At 42.5% G+C, this 15,385-nt stretch overlaps 1 protein-coding gene across 5 annotated transcripts in view; it reads right to left on the minus strand.

Annotated features, from left to right (window-relative positions):
* ZCCHC4 (zinc finger CCHC-type containing 4) overlaps window positions 1-15,385 on the minus strand; it is a 452,628-nt gene that overhangs the window by 346,770 nt on the left and 90,473 nt on the right. For 3 of the 5 annotated variants that reach the window (XM_085642314.1, XM_085642316.1, XM_085642315.1), the window contains exon 2: window positions 3,131-3,249. The exons of 1 other annotated variant lie outside the window; for it this stretch is intronic. In XM_085642314.1, coding sequence (XP_085498440.1) covers window positions 3,131-3,249 — 119 coding nt within the window. Of the gene's footprint in view, window positions 1-3,130; window positions 3,250-13,235; window positions 13,301-15,385 lie in introns of all 5 variants that reach the window. One more of the 5 variants, XM_085642318.1, reaches the window with a different exon arrangement.

A 15,385-nucleotide genomic window follows, 5' to 3' on the forward strand; every position in this document is an offset into this window, starting at 1 on the left:
ACGCTGATGCCACACCATCGAGCTTACTCCCCAAGACCCCGGCGCCACGAGCCAAGGAGAAATGAAGGGCACCAAGGGCCTCTAGGAGGTCGCCGTACCCCAGCACAGCTCTCTGCGATCGCTCCGCCACACTCCCAAAAGTCGCACACTCCCAATCCTGCTGCGACCCAGTGGACAGGATAGTAGGCTGCATAGCAACAAGATGGCCGCCGGGAAGGCCCGACTCGTATTGGGGCCGGGACCCAGGGACAAGCGCCTCGAGATCCACGTCGCTGAAGACAGGGGTCCGGGGGCAGGCACAAATTCCGCCGTTGCGTGGTCACGGGCAACAGTCGTCCCCGCCACGGACCAGCTCCCGCGAAAAGCCGGGAGCAGCCCGCAAGGATCAGGGCGAGCTAGGGGCGGCGTCCGGGCAGCTCACCGTCAAAGGCAGGGGCAAGCACCGAAGAATCTGAGAATTGCGCCCCCGGGCATGTCCTCGGTCCGCTACGCTTAGCAGTGGGAGCGACTACGGCAAAATGCAGGCCGAGGGCAGCACCGCTCCGGTGGACCGACTCCACCCAGTCACCACAGGCCGCTGTTGTTAAACTGCCACCCGGCCAAGGCGTCCACTCGAGGTCCCGGCTCCGGGGCTGCACGGGCCACAAAGTTCAACTGCAGATTTCTCCGGCGGTACGGCAGCCAGAAACCTCGGAGTCACACAATCGGTTGCCACTCTCATTCACAAACACGATCTCATGGCGCAGACTGAGGATCTCGTGCAGGATATCCGTGCGGGATGCGGAGGTTCACGGAGCCGGGAATCTACGCTACCATCCCGGTCGCCATCTAGGCTCCTCCCGGTTTTTCTCCTTTTGTGTTAATGAAAGGTAGGAAACCACGGTCTAAGTTTACTCCAACTTGGCTTTTTCCTTCCAGTACAGAATTTTGGTCCACTAGGGAAGTATGAGATCGCATGGAATTAATGCACAACAAGAGTAAAATGTTCTATGATGCTAAACATGTTGTTAAAAATCCGGAAATTAATATAGGTGCCTGGGTGCAATTCAAGAAACTTGGTTGGGTTCCTAAAGGGGAAAGTCAATATTTTGAACCGGAAGAAGTGATTGAGATTCTTCTCAATGCTGTAAGAGTGAGAAGTGGCAGAGTATGGAATTTAAACAGAGTTGCTAAAAGCAAAGCTCCTGTTACTGATCATATTGTTAGTTATGATTGGATGTCAGATGAACTCAGCAATGGAGTTACGGAGGGTGTGAATAATTCTTCTGCTCCTTCAAGTTCAAATGAATGTAATGGGGAGTCTGATCTGATTACTCCTTCTACCAGTGGAAATGTTGTTGAATTTCAAACCCCCCAAGAGCCTCCTTCCAGTGTAGAGGGTGAGATTAATTCTCATCATACGTTAAGGAAAATAATGGCTCCGTCGTGGTTGAAAGATTATATTGTCAGTAACATTTAATATGTTAAAACTTGCCTTTTTGGTTGTTTTTTTATTGTTTTTTTTTGTTGTGTTATCATTCCTTGACCATATTCACTTCCTTTAGAAGAAAGGGGGATGTGTTATGTCCTTGTTCTAGGTAGAGAACATTCTATGATGTAATGCATTAGAATCCATTGTATTAGAATATAGTGCACGTCATTTGGAATGTTTATGTTCAATCACTTGGACAGTTACTTGTAGCTTACTGGAGCTGTGGGTCATGCTTTTACTTGCTCCTCAACTCATTAAAGGAATTTACTTCATTAGCCTGATTCAGTGTTCCTTTACAACACACAGCTACTACTTATAAGGGGCCTTTACAGCCAACGAGATGTGGTCTGTACATTTTCTTTTTTGCAGTTTCCTATAGCGCAAGCTCGACCCGAAGGTATCAGAGCGCTTTACATGAACGCCAGTTGCATTACAGATGGACACACTCATTTTTGGGCACGGCAGATTAATTGATTAGCCCAGAATCACAGGACGGTGAGCTGACCCCAGGACTCGAAGCTTGTTCCCTAAATTCCAAAACTGAAACCTCTGCAGATTAAATAGGCACGAGCCTAAACACCATAGCTAGGGTCTAATTAGCAAAGACAAATCGTTGAGAGCCACAGAAGCAATCCCCCACTCCCCCGCCCATCCATGAAGTGATGTCATAAACGTAGCACAGCTACTACTCAAAAGGGGACTTTACTGCCAACAATGAGATGCGGTCAGTACTATTTATAATGGACAAACTGTGCAAATATATTTACAGGAAAACACGACGAAGATAGTAAGATAAATGCTCTTAAAATTATCATTTCTATTTAAAAACTAGTTAAAGCATGTCGTGCCTGCAGTAAAAGAAACTCAATAAAGAAAATAGTGCTTACAAGACTAAATAACATGTACCATGTAACAACCTAAGTAAATGGGCCAGTCGCCATGGGCGGTTATAAATGCAGACAAGGCGGTACTAAGGAGGGACAATCAAGCATATTTACGAATCAGAAGCCAGCATTTACGAAGGACAATGATACAAGCCAATGACAAATATTGGCGGAGAATGAGCGGGGCTTCTAATCCATTACAACAAGTCTCCCAGAGCAACGCATGAGCGCTGACTCTAGACTCGACCTAAAAAGGACTTATTGGTTTGTCTCCATTGCAAACAGGTAATAGAAAAACCTCAGTTGGTGAACTCCGGTCCACTGGAGTGTTATCTGACTCTGTTGTCGTCAGTCTTGGTTCACCTTACACGGAGTCCAACGATTTTCTTAACAGCAAGTTCCAACTAGGGCATTTTTGTAACAGTAATCTGCTGGCCTCAATCCAAAAGGCTTTCCCTAAACTGCAAGGAGAATCCCTTGCCATATAAAGGTACATATTTTACTGTGATCAAACCTTGTAACCAAGTACTCGTTTGGTTCCTGTGTCTCTACTTGTATTTGATTACAGCCAGCTCCTGTCCCCTGCAGACCTATGCAGACCATGGTTTTGTCTTGTAAGCAGTTGGATATCTCCTTGCCCTGTGTATGTGCTAAGCCTTATCATCTGAATTACATGTTCCCGCCTCTGCTCCCTGACACTGTACAACAATACTCATAAATACTCAACAGTTTATATTTTCCATGACAGAATACAATGGTTTCCAAAATACCTTACCTTTTCATTTTCCCACTGGAAAAAGCTGCAGTCTTTCCTATCTCTGCAGGCTGCACATGCATAAAATCTCTTGTCTTCCTCTTTCCCATGGTTGGATTTTACAAACAGAAGCGTAGGGCCTAGAAGTAAAATTGACAATCACGTAAAAAACCCAAATGTTTTTATTGTTTATATAAAAAGTTAAATAATGCCTGATAATCAACAAAGATAAAAGGGAGTAATAAATATAAAACAGATAGATCGACAGATACATTGACAGATAGCTAGACAGACAGACAGCTAGACGTGGTGCATCATAGCTAAGGGCATTTCTAGAAAGTGCTCAACATTTCTTCACTGAAACAAATCTCTCGGTCATGCACTAAGAAGCTAGAAAAAAGCTGGCCGTGGTTCACCAATTCAGACTTATTCTCACTGCTCTAAAATCATAGAAAGTAATGCAATGATGCAGAGAAAACGCATAGCACTATCACCATGAGCAAACTAGCACCACTCATAATCAAAGGCTATTTTGTTAAAAACGAAACCTCTTCCTCGAAGACTTACACTTCCAATTTGAGTAGATTTTCAAATGCCTAGTGAATTCATAAATATCAAAGGAGTACTTTCACGATTCTTGATTTCAATTAGCACTCCTCTACCAAACTTACTCCTGCAGATTGATACCTGGAGTAACTTTACATGAAATGTGCTTTAGCAAACATGTTATTTCTCCACACTGGAAATGTTTTCTGTGGGGAAACCTTTCCTTCGCACTCCATTGAAATGTGAGAACACGCTTCCCTTTCCCATTGTAGAACATTCTTACTAGAAGTTCATTAAGGTCTGTGCAAGAATGCTTGTGCTGGGCCACAAACTTGTGTGGGGGTTCCACGCATTTTGCATTTCGAACCCCCACTGCTACATTCCGTGACTCGAAGGATATCACTGCTGTGTATCCATCATACTGGCACATTTCCCAAGCCGTACATTTCATCGGAAGGCACATGCCTACAGACCTTGATTCTCTGAATCAAGATCTGTCCAATTAAACCTGGTGGTGACTTTTTACGATTCTCAGTTGAACCTTGGGGCACAAAACGCTGGTACCAATCAAACATTGCTGTCAATCACCTTTGAAGCAATATCTTTAAATCAAAAGTGGCAAAACGTAGAACAAGCTAAACACGGTTTGCTGAAAATTAACAAATACGAAATTAACGCACAGAGAAGTGACTATACTGTCCGGAGTGAGAAATCATTTGACTCCGTTAAAAAATGATGACTGTCAAATGTCTTTTAAGGTTTTTCTGATGGGAACTTTGACTGTCATTTCCATCGTACACATCAAATGGGGATGTTTACAAACTGCAAACGCATATACAAATGGCAATTATTTTGGGGTTCGGCCTCTTATTAATTGTTACTTACAATGATCATCCCTGAAATAATTATATCACATGCTGCACCATTAGAATATGCTTTCTATGCCTCTCAACCATGTGCAGATTGTACAGCAATTCTTTTTTTTTAATGTTGCTGTGTACAGGGTTTTACTCTCTGCGCCAACCCGGCACAGTGAACTAGATACTCAGGTTCCGAGCCCACTGCACTGCATCCTAAAGACAATAAGTCACAACACCGCACTGCATTCTGAGAGTACTACATTATGCACTTCATCCTATGGAAATTAACCTCTCATGCTCCACAAGGTGGTGCTATGGCATCTTAAGACTCATTAAAGCAACCACTCTGCACTGCATCTTGGGAACACCAACTCACTAAGCTGCACTGCATTATATGGATCCTTCACCACTGCGCTCTAATCTATCACACTTCACTTCCTTTTAGGGCCAATAATCAACAATCATATGCTTCCTCCTAGATACCATAACTGAGCACACTCGACTGCATCTTAGGGACACCAAACTTCCATAAGGCCAACATGGCGGTCGCACTTTAGCGCTGGCTGCTGCTGCTGGTTGAGAGGTGTTTCCCCCAACATTGCTGCCTCCTTGTCCAGGTGAGCGCCTGACTTATTCCTCACTGTCAACCTCAGCGGTTGTCCACTTGGAGCTGAACACCCCCCATGATTCCTGTTTCACCCCACGCCATGCTGTCACGATGGGTAAGGATAGGACCATCCTCTCTGCGCATACACAGACGAGAATGGGCCAGTGCTCAACTGGTACTTCCAGTGGCCCTAAGGGCCCTCCGGATGGTGATAGGTCCGCATCCTCCACTAATGATCTCACTGTTATTGCAAGCGATCCAGACTTCGCAGGCGGCAGTGGAGACCAAGATTGGAGAAGTTAGAATGGATGTTGCACTGCTGAGCCAGGATCTCCGCAATGCCACAGCACGAATCAAGGAAGCCGAATCCCAGATTTCTCAGTGGAGGACGACATCTGGACTCTTAAAGTCTAGGTCTCCAGTTTACTCACTCGAACGGCAGAACTCCACAGGTGCGCTGAGGATGCGGATAACCATTCACGGTGCAATAACGTCTGCTTGATTGGAGTCTCAAAACGAGTAGAAGGGGATGACCCACAGCAGATGGAGGGTTAAGTCGAACGCTGGGTCAAATCCTGGATGCCTGATGATAGTCTATGCCCGTGGTTCGCCATTGAAAGTGCACACTGAGCCTTGACCCCTATGCCACCACCAGGGGCCTCGCCCCGACCTATAATAGCTTGCGTTCTTAACCACCAGGTCAGGGTTGCCATTCTTAGTGAGGCTTGAAATCATCCTGACCTCCAGTGCGGAAATGCTAAAGTTCTTCTGTTCCCGGATTACACTAGTGAGGTGCAACAGCGTAGCCACTTCTAAGCAAACAACAAACAAAAGCTGCAGGTTATGGGGCTTCAGTACCGGTTGTTATTCCCAGCTCGGCTCCACGTTACTCACCTCAATAAGTCCCATTTCTTTGATACTCCAGACTCCGCCTAGCAGTGGCTCACAGAAGAGTGCCCACTGCGTGGAACCTCCTGTAGTGCTAGAGCACTCCTATGTTTTAAAACAACGTGATGACCTTTGACTGCCATTGTTTTAATTGGCTTTTGGTGTTTTCCTACATGTGCCTTTTTCCTTGAAGATTTCTCTCATGTCTTCAGAGGAGGAGAGCTTTCACGGAGTAGAACAGCCTTGCCAGGAACAGAACATGTGGGATGTGCATTTAAAAGCATGAGAGACCTGTTGTTATCCACAAGACTGGGAAACCAGTGGAAAACTGTGGCTCATACAGGCCTATCTCGTTGATTAATGTGGAGGCAAAGATCTTAGTGAAAGTTCTTGCCACACGACTTGGGATAGTGATTTCCTCCTTGGTACACCCAGATCAGTCTGGTTTCATGCCAGGAAGAAATACAGCTCTTAACATACGCCGACTCCATAACGTGATGGCGCGCAGGGAATTTATGGAAGAAGACGCAGTCATACTGTCCTTAGATGCCTCCATGGCATTCGATTCCATAGTGTGGCCATATTTATTTGAGGTCCTCACTAGGGTCGGACTGGGCCCTAAATTTATAGGATGGGTGAAACTGTTGTACACTGATATACAGGGACAGGTGAGAGTTAATAATTATACGTCCTGGGCGTTCACGCTGAGAAGGGGCACCAGACAGGGATGTCCGCTGGCCCCACTGCTGTTCTCCCTTATGCTGGAGCCCCTGGCGGCCTGGATCCGTCGAGATGTGATGGTGTGTGACCTGTGATGGACGGCAGAATATGAGGACAAAATATCCCTATATGCCAATGACATATTATTATATCTTGCCCCCCATACAAATCCAAACACGCCGTTTTTAATGTATTTACAAACTTCGGGAAATACTCGGGGTATGCAATCAACTGGGGCAAATCTGTGCTGTTCGTACTACAGGGACAAACTCCCTGTCTCCCCAAAGACTGCACATTAGAAGTTGCTGTGGAAGGCTTTAGGTATATAGGAGACTTTGTCACACAGGACCTGGCTCTTTTCTATAGACACAATTTGGCAACCCCGTTGTTTAGACTGCGAGCAGACGTAAAACACTGGAGGTCACTGCCTCTGTCTTTGGTGGGCCGTGCCGCTCTTTTGAAAATGCTGGTGCTCCAGCGATTTTTATATATTCTTCAGAATTGCCCACACCGAATCCCAGACACATACTTTGCAGCAGTGGAGGGGGAGGTACGAACACTGTTGTGAGATGGTAGGGCCCCTAGAGTGGCATTTCAGAAACTAACAAAAGGGTGGTACGACAGTGGGATAGCGTTGCCGGACCTCAGGCTGTATTACTGGGCCTCCCAGCTGGTGGCCGTGAATCATTGGATCTTCTTCCCGCCGACTGACCCGGCTTACGCTCTAGATAGATACCAGACGGACCGCTCAGGCTATCTGGGTGCCCTCTACTCCCGCACTAGGAGACAGAAATATATTGGTCCAACACTGCACACAATACAAATTTGGCGTCTGGCAAACTCACGGCTGGGCTGGGCTAACATTCTCACCAAGGGAACACCATTGTGGTACACTCAGAAACTGGGTATGCTATGCTATCAACCAGGGTTCGATAGATGGGATATGATAGGCATCTCAGTGGTGAAAGTGGTGAAGGACTTAGTCCAAAAGGGTGCGACGTGCGATACTCAAATTTGAAGACCTACCAAGGATTTATAAGATGGCTCCAGGGGGGTATTCAGACACCTGCAAATAAGGCATGCCCTGCAAGAAGCTTTCCCGAGCTATGAAGACGTACCGGACTCATCGCCTCTGGAGGACCACTTGCTAGATGGGCCACTGCAGTCTAAAGCCATATCCCTGACATACAAAAAACGTAGTAATAATCTACTGGACAATTTTGGCAAGCTCAAGGAGCCGTGAGAGAGAGATCTGGGACCCATAGACGAGGAGGACTGGCGATCGGCCCTTATGTCACCCAGCGAGGCGGCCCTCACGCTTAGATTTAGACTGATACAACTAAGGGTTTTACACCGGTCATAAATAACGAGATAACCCTCGCAAAAATAGGCGCAAGACAAGATGACTTCTATTTGAAGGGCTGCCAGCTACCTTCTATCACACAATGTGGGAGTGTCCGCTGGTACATTGCTTCTGGAAGAGAGCCACCAATCATGTACAGTCTGCACTGGGAAAGACGGTAGACCTGACATCGCGATTGGGCTTACTAAATATCTGGGCAGACACTGACCTAACTAAAATTGAACAACAGCTAGTGACGCTGGGGTACACGCTGGTGAAAAGGGAACTGGCAAGGGGATGGGGTGGAGATACACCGCCTTCCGTATCGGTATGGTTGAAAGAACTGGATAGATGCAGGATTGCGGAGAAAGAAGTTTTTATAACCCGGGGGTGCCCGAAGAAATGGGACTGAAAGTGGGCCAAATGGAACGTTTATAGAGGTGAAATATGTGTATCGCCGATGGTGGAGTTAGAAATGCGCAGGAATGTAGACAGGGATGTAACTTTTTAATGTGTTCGTTTTATCAGCCTCTGTATGATGTACCATGATGAGAGTAACCAGCTAATATCATCTGTCAGTAACTTCTGTATGTCTGTTGCGAAGTTTTACTAAAATAAACATTTTTTTTTAAAAAAGCATGAGAGAGAGAGAGGTGTGGAATGTACTTCTTGGTCTCAAAGTGCAGTGTTATAAGCAGTGGTGCTCAAATCTGCATTATGTTGTACATAGGGAGACGAAGTGTGCAGTGCTATAGGCAGTGGTGTACAAATGTGCATTGTGTTGTAAATAGGGAATTATTATGAAGTTCTTACTATTGAATTTGACATGCCATCATGCCATCTTGAAATCTGACACTGTCTGCTAGCTTGAGTTTTTGCGCACAGGCAGGCCCCCAGATTACTCAAATTGTTTAGGTTCTTCACGTTCAAGGTTGTTTGTAGCTGCACTTTCAGAGATTGTGGACTCTACTGCTGAAGACTTTTGTAAGCTTCGTTAAGATAAAGGTTGGAACATGTGAGAGTGCAGAAGGAACGGGAGAACTCATTTGCCTTTGGAATGTTTGCATGGAGAGTGGCCAACTCCAGTAAGTTTCCTTGGCACAGAGTAGGGCCTCTCAGAACCTTCTAGTGTATTTTTAGATTATAAAGCTGGGGTTTGCTGACTTGGAAACTGGGATTTGTTTTGGAGTCTGAATGGGGACGGCCTCGTCTACTTCAACACAGCAGAACCCAGTTTGCTGAGGCTCTTAACCCCAGCTGTGAATCCCCCAGTCTGGAATGGGCTAAAATGCAGTGTTTGCAGCCGGTGAAGTGTTTTATTCTTTGAGTATTGACTTTGTGATGTGTGAGTGAGTCTGTGTGCACATTCAAGTCTCCAGAGGTTATAATCATCTCGTGTGTTTTCGTTGTGATGTGTGAGAGTCTGGGTGCACATCCAAATCTTCAGTGGTTATAATCATCTGATGTATTTAGTGTATATATCTTTCTGATTTCTTGCAACGGACGTCTATATTATTATCTGCTTGTACTTCATTTCATATTATTATCTATGCATTTAACAGTTGCATGTGTCTACTTAGAAGTGTGATTTTATTGTAGATATACATATATATATATATATATACACATATATATACACTTCACAAATGCTCCGAAGCCTGACAAAGGACCCTAGAGATGTGGTACGTAAGCCGGCAGAGCGACCGGCAGCAAAATCCACAAAAGATCACCGAATACTCGGATAAACGTACTCTCAAGGCACAAACTGTATTCTTACTCAAGGAAGATTTATTAAGCTTCTCCGCTACGTGTTTCGGCAGTAAACATCCTTGCTCACACGCAAGAAGCTCAGTACACTGGGTGTAAATATACAATGTTGCAAACACTGAAAACAGACACATCAACTGTAACATTCAAGTCTGAACTTGGCGGACATGTTGCAGTGACAAAAATATAAGTCAATCGTAGATTAAATACACTTCACTGCAAATACATCTTAATAAACCATTGAATGATCTTTTTGCAACATGTCAAAAAAATGAAGAAATGAGAGAATGATAAATTATATATATATATATATATATATATATATATATATATATATATATATATATATATATATATATATATATATCTCTTACTCTCTTATAGAACTATCTACTGGCGACCGCCAGTAGATAAGAGATATATTATATATATATAAATGCGTAAAAGTAATGACCTAAATTCAATATCCAAACCCTCCCCGGGGGAAGAGCTAAATTTTATCTGCCAAGAGAGAAGACAAACTCTAAGGCCACGGATTCAACAAATGAACAACACAGAAGACGTGCCAACTACAAGCGGAGGCAGAGGCGCAAAGCAAACAAGAGGCATGCGCAGACCTTACAGAAGAGGTGGCAGGAAAAACTGGTAACACCATTGCAACAATCATTAAACGACAACAATACTATCATTAATCTGTCAAATATCAGCTTGACAAATCAAGAAATGAATATGCTAAATCTAAGTCTATCATATGCCCACAAAGTGAACTTTGATTATGCCTCAACAAGATTAGACATCTACAAGGGTGTCAGAAAATTAAAATTAAAAAAATATCACTGTCTTATGAAATCCAACAAAGATGATGATAATACCAAAAAAAAGTTGACAGAAGTCAATCCAGTATCTAATGATGGCAGCAAAAGTTCAAATGCATCACAGGCAGATCAAGAATTATTACGAACAATGGAAGAATTGTGGAACGAGAATGCTAGTGGTTTGGCAAACACTTCAGAACCGGATATTAGACCAACGGAAAACACAAGAGACATCATATCTACGCCATTTAGAACTAAATCTACCTTTAACCCCATTATGATCAGAGATGCAATAGACTTGTTTCATGAATCTACAATAGCTGATATAAAAAAGCTGAACAAAAATATTGTTAGCAAAAGAAGGGCTACCAACAACAAAGACCAACAATATCACAATTTAATCAAAAAATTGAAAGACAATGAGGATGTGATAATACGTGGCAGCGATAAAGGTGGTAATATAGTTCTATGGCCTAGAAATCTCTATGAGAAAGAAGCATACAGCCAATTAAACGACAGACTATGTTATGAACGCAGCAACCAAGCAAAACTGACCAGTTCATACAAAGAGTTCTATGCAAAATTATCTGGGTGGAGACAAGAGAATCTAATTACAGGAGAAGAACATAAATATTTGAGAAACGAGCATCCGATTACACCTCTAATTTACTTTATTCCTAAAATACATAAAAACCGAGACAATCCCCCTGGCAGACCCATCATCTCAGCTATGGACGGTTTATTGGAACATACTACCAGATATATTGACTTTTTTCTTCAGGACTTTGTACAAAATCTACCTAGTTATGTGCGCGATACAAGCGATTTTTTAAGACAAATCTCTGAATTTGAGTGGCAAGACAACTATTTATTAATGACATTGGATGTGACCTCATTATATACATGCATTGAACATTTAGATGGAATAACAGCTATTAGACATTACTTATCTAGAAGATCTATTGCCATGAAATGTCACAGTAAGATGCTAATAGATATGATTACATTCTGTCTATATAATAACATATTTATGTTCAATAGTCAATTGTACCGGCAGGTAAGAGGAGTCGCCATGGGAGCCAGTTTCTCTCCTAGTTATGCATGCTTACATATGGGCAAGTGGGAGGAACTGGTTCTCATGGATGTACACAAACTTAGCATGTTGAATAATGTAAAAATGTGGAGAAGGTACATAGATGACCTGTTTGTGATCTGGCAGGGTACAAAAAGAGAAGCTGAGGATTTTGTGACCAGCCTTAATGCCAATGACATTAATCTCAAATTCACGGCCACTATAAGCTCAAACTCAGTAGAATTCTTAGATACTCAGGTATATGTTGAAAACTGCAAAATCCAAACCAAACTGTTTAGGAAACATACGGCTGGGAACTCAACATTACATGCAAGCAGTATGCATCCAAAGCACTTAGTAAATAGCATACCCTACGGGGAAATGTTAACACTACGAAGGATATGTAGTAATGACAATGAGCTAAAGAAAGCCCAGACAGAAAGTAAAATGAGATTTCTGCAGAGAGGGTATCAAGAAATAACAATCGATAGAGCAATCAAAAGAGCAGGTGAAAAAAGTAGGAATGAAATCTTAAAACCTAAAGAAATCAGAGTAGAGAAAGATAAGGGGACACAAGGGGCTAGTGACTATCGCATGATTCTTAAATTCAATAATCAACATAAAGAAATTAGGAAAATCATCCACAAAAATTGGGCAATGGTACGTTGTGACCCCATAATTGGTCCCCTGGTCCCTGTAAAAGTCCCTATTACCTACAGCAGAGCACCATCAACTAAGGATAAAATTGTCAAAACAAATCCTGAAATTTTAGAGAGAAGTAATTGGTTACAAATGAGAAAGGGTTTTTATAAATGTAAAACGTGCAAGGCATGTACACATGGTATTAATAAAAACATGTACAAAACCCCCTTCAGTGATAGGGAGTTTAAAATAGATAAATTGCTAACATGCAAAACAGAGTTTGCGGTGTATGTATTGCAATGTACCTGTGATCTACAATATGTTGGAAGTACTGTGCTACAGGTACACAAACGTATTCTTCAACACCTACGTGCCATAACAAATCAGGACAATACATACCCTGTGGCACGTCACTTCAAAGATAAGCATAACTCTGATAACACAGCCCTCAAGTATTTTGTTATAGACTCTGTACCGCCCAGTAGACGGGGGGGTGACAGGGTCACTAAACTAAGAAAACTTGAAACAAGGTACATACTACAATTAGATTCAAAGGTACCATCAGGGTTAAACATCACAGAAGATCTTCATACATGTGTAAGCTAAGAAAACAACTGAAGGAATACCGTAGCTGTACAGATTATACAAAGCATATCAATCAATGAGCATACTAAATTCCGGCAGGATAGATGTGCAGACATTTAGTTGTTTATATGTCGATTGTATGGAATTTTAACAAAGTATTTATGTTTATATTTATATATTTATATATTTATGTATTTATATATTTATATATTTATATATTTATGGACTTGATGATATACAAATGATGTTGTTGTCTTTTATTACTATTAACTTTGTACCTACCATGTTCGAATTTGCACAGGGCACTGTAATATCATCTGTAATTTCTCCAGTGAGATCGCCCACTCCTGAATATATGGGTATATAAATATATATATACTTTTAAGATATTTTAGAGATTTTAGAGATTTTAGAGTCTTTTAAATGTCTACATCTTAAAACCCTATTCACTATGTAACCATGCTCTAAACTAAATCTAATCAGATTTGACAAATGGCAAAATCAAATCAATACATGCCAAGATTAAAATTGTTATAAATATATCAGATCAAACCAACGATATTTTAGATGTCATATAAATTTTGCACTGACGCCCAAAACTCTCATTGCACTCAGCACTAGGCACTTTTTTCATGTATTTATAGTTTGCACTTTAAGCACGGTTTTGCACAGCATTTACTTTGCACAACACAAATACAAGAAAATGATATTGGTCAAGGAAGCATTATGTTCATAGGGATTCAACCCGATACCCAAAATTGTGATAGAGAACATGTGGTATTTTACCATAATTTTTTCCTCAAATCAATTGAACAGAACAAACAAAAATGTATCACCAATTGTGAAATATTTTTTAACAAACGTCACAATGTAAAAGTTATTTAACTATGTTTATATTTGGTTTAAAAAAATATACTGACGTTTGTCTTCTATGTTCATGACCATGTGACCTCTTGTAGTAGTTGTGTATTACGGTATTTAAGGTATGATTGGTAGCGACCACGTCATGTGATCAAGGCTCTACGGAGCTGAAACGCGTAATGGCGACGGTGAAATAAAGACCTTCTAAGCACCAGTTTGGGTCCGTGTCCGTTACTTTGGAGAGACTAAGCAACGAATCTTCAAACGGCTACAACGTGATATATATATATATATATATATATATATATCTTATCTACTGGCGGTCGCCAGTAGATAGTTATAGTTCGGTCCGAGTTCCCATAGGAAATTTGAAAATTCTATTTTGAATAACTTTGGCGCCGGTTGACTTATCTTCGTGGAATTTTCAAAACGAATGGGGGCGCTCCGCTCAGCTCCTACCCTGAAAGTCTCGGGGTGATTCGTCAAGCAGGGGCTGAGAAAAAAGGGGGGTCCCAAAATGCGTTTTCCCCATGCATTTTCCCATAGGACCTTTAGTCGAGGGTACAGCCCGAACGGCTGAACAGAATTACTTGAAATTTGGCAAAGAGGTAGTCCTCAGGTCAGGGATGTGCCTTTTGCATATATGGTCTCAATCTGTTCAGTAGTTCCTGAGAAAATTGCAGTTAAAAGTACATAAATATCTATATGCGCGCACCGTGCGAGCACCGTGCGCGAGCGTAATTCTAATTGGTGGTTAGATGTCAGTCAACATTCGAATCGGTCGAAATCAGGAAGTGTCAGACGCCATTTAGTATGTGGCAGTGAAAAAGAAAGGTGGAGAACGTGAAAAGGGGGCAGGGTAGAGAGTTCCTGACCCCCTAGCCTTTGTCAGGGGGTCCCTGAAGGACCCCGAAGGGTAAAAAAAACATTTTATTTTTTTTCAAAAAATCGCGGGGTGCGCGCACGGTGCGCGCACTCCCTAGCCGCCATTTTGAGTTTTAGAGGCAGAAGAGAGCTAAAAACACAAGTGGAGAACGTGAAAAGGGGGCAGGGTAGAGAGTCCCTGACCCCCTAGGCCTTCTCAGGGGGACCATGAAAGACCCCTAAGGTCCCCAAAAAAAATAAAAAAATGTATAAATATTGCGCGGTGCGCGCACGGTGCGCGCGCGGCGGCAAAAAATTCATAAAAAAAATAGAATCAAAAATCAAGTTTAAGTGTTTAGATGTTGGCTGGCTCTAAAAAGAGCCGTTGTGTTCATTGCGTGTTTTTTTGTACCTACAAGTAAGTACCGATGCAGAGTCTAAAGTTCAAGAGGAAGACTCTGTTCCCTTCTTCTGTGAAATGAACACCGTCTCCTCTATAAATGCCTTGCATGTTGTAACGCAAGTTGTTGTGGTATATAGAACCCATACCATAGTCTCTGAGGAAAGCAGAAACAGACTTATTGACGTGCTTTTTTGCTTTCTCAAACTGCGGACAATATTGGTTGGACCAGTTCCACTTTTGCCTTTGGCATATATTAGAATATACAAAGGTAGTTTGTGGAAAAAGTGACATCAATTGCACAAAG

Source organism: Triturus cristatus, chromosome 2_2 (genome assembly GCF_964204655.1).
Source record: "Triturus cristatus chromosome 2_2, aTriCri1.1, whole genome shotgun sequence".
Classification (NCBI taxonomy): domain Eukaryota; kingdom Metazoa; phylum Chordata; class Amphibia; order Caudata; family Salamandridae; genus Triturus; species Triturus cristatus.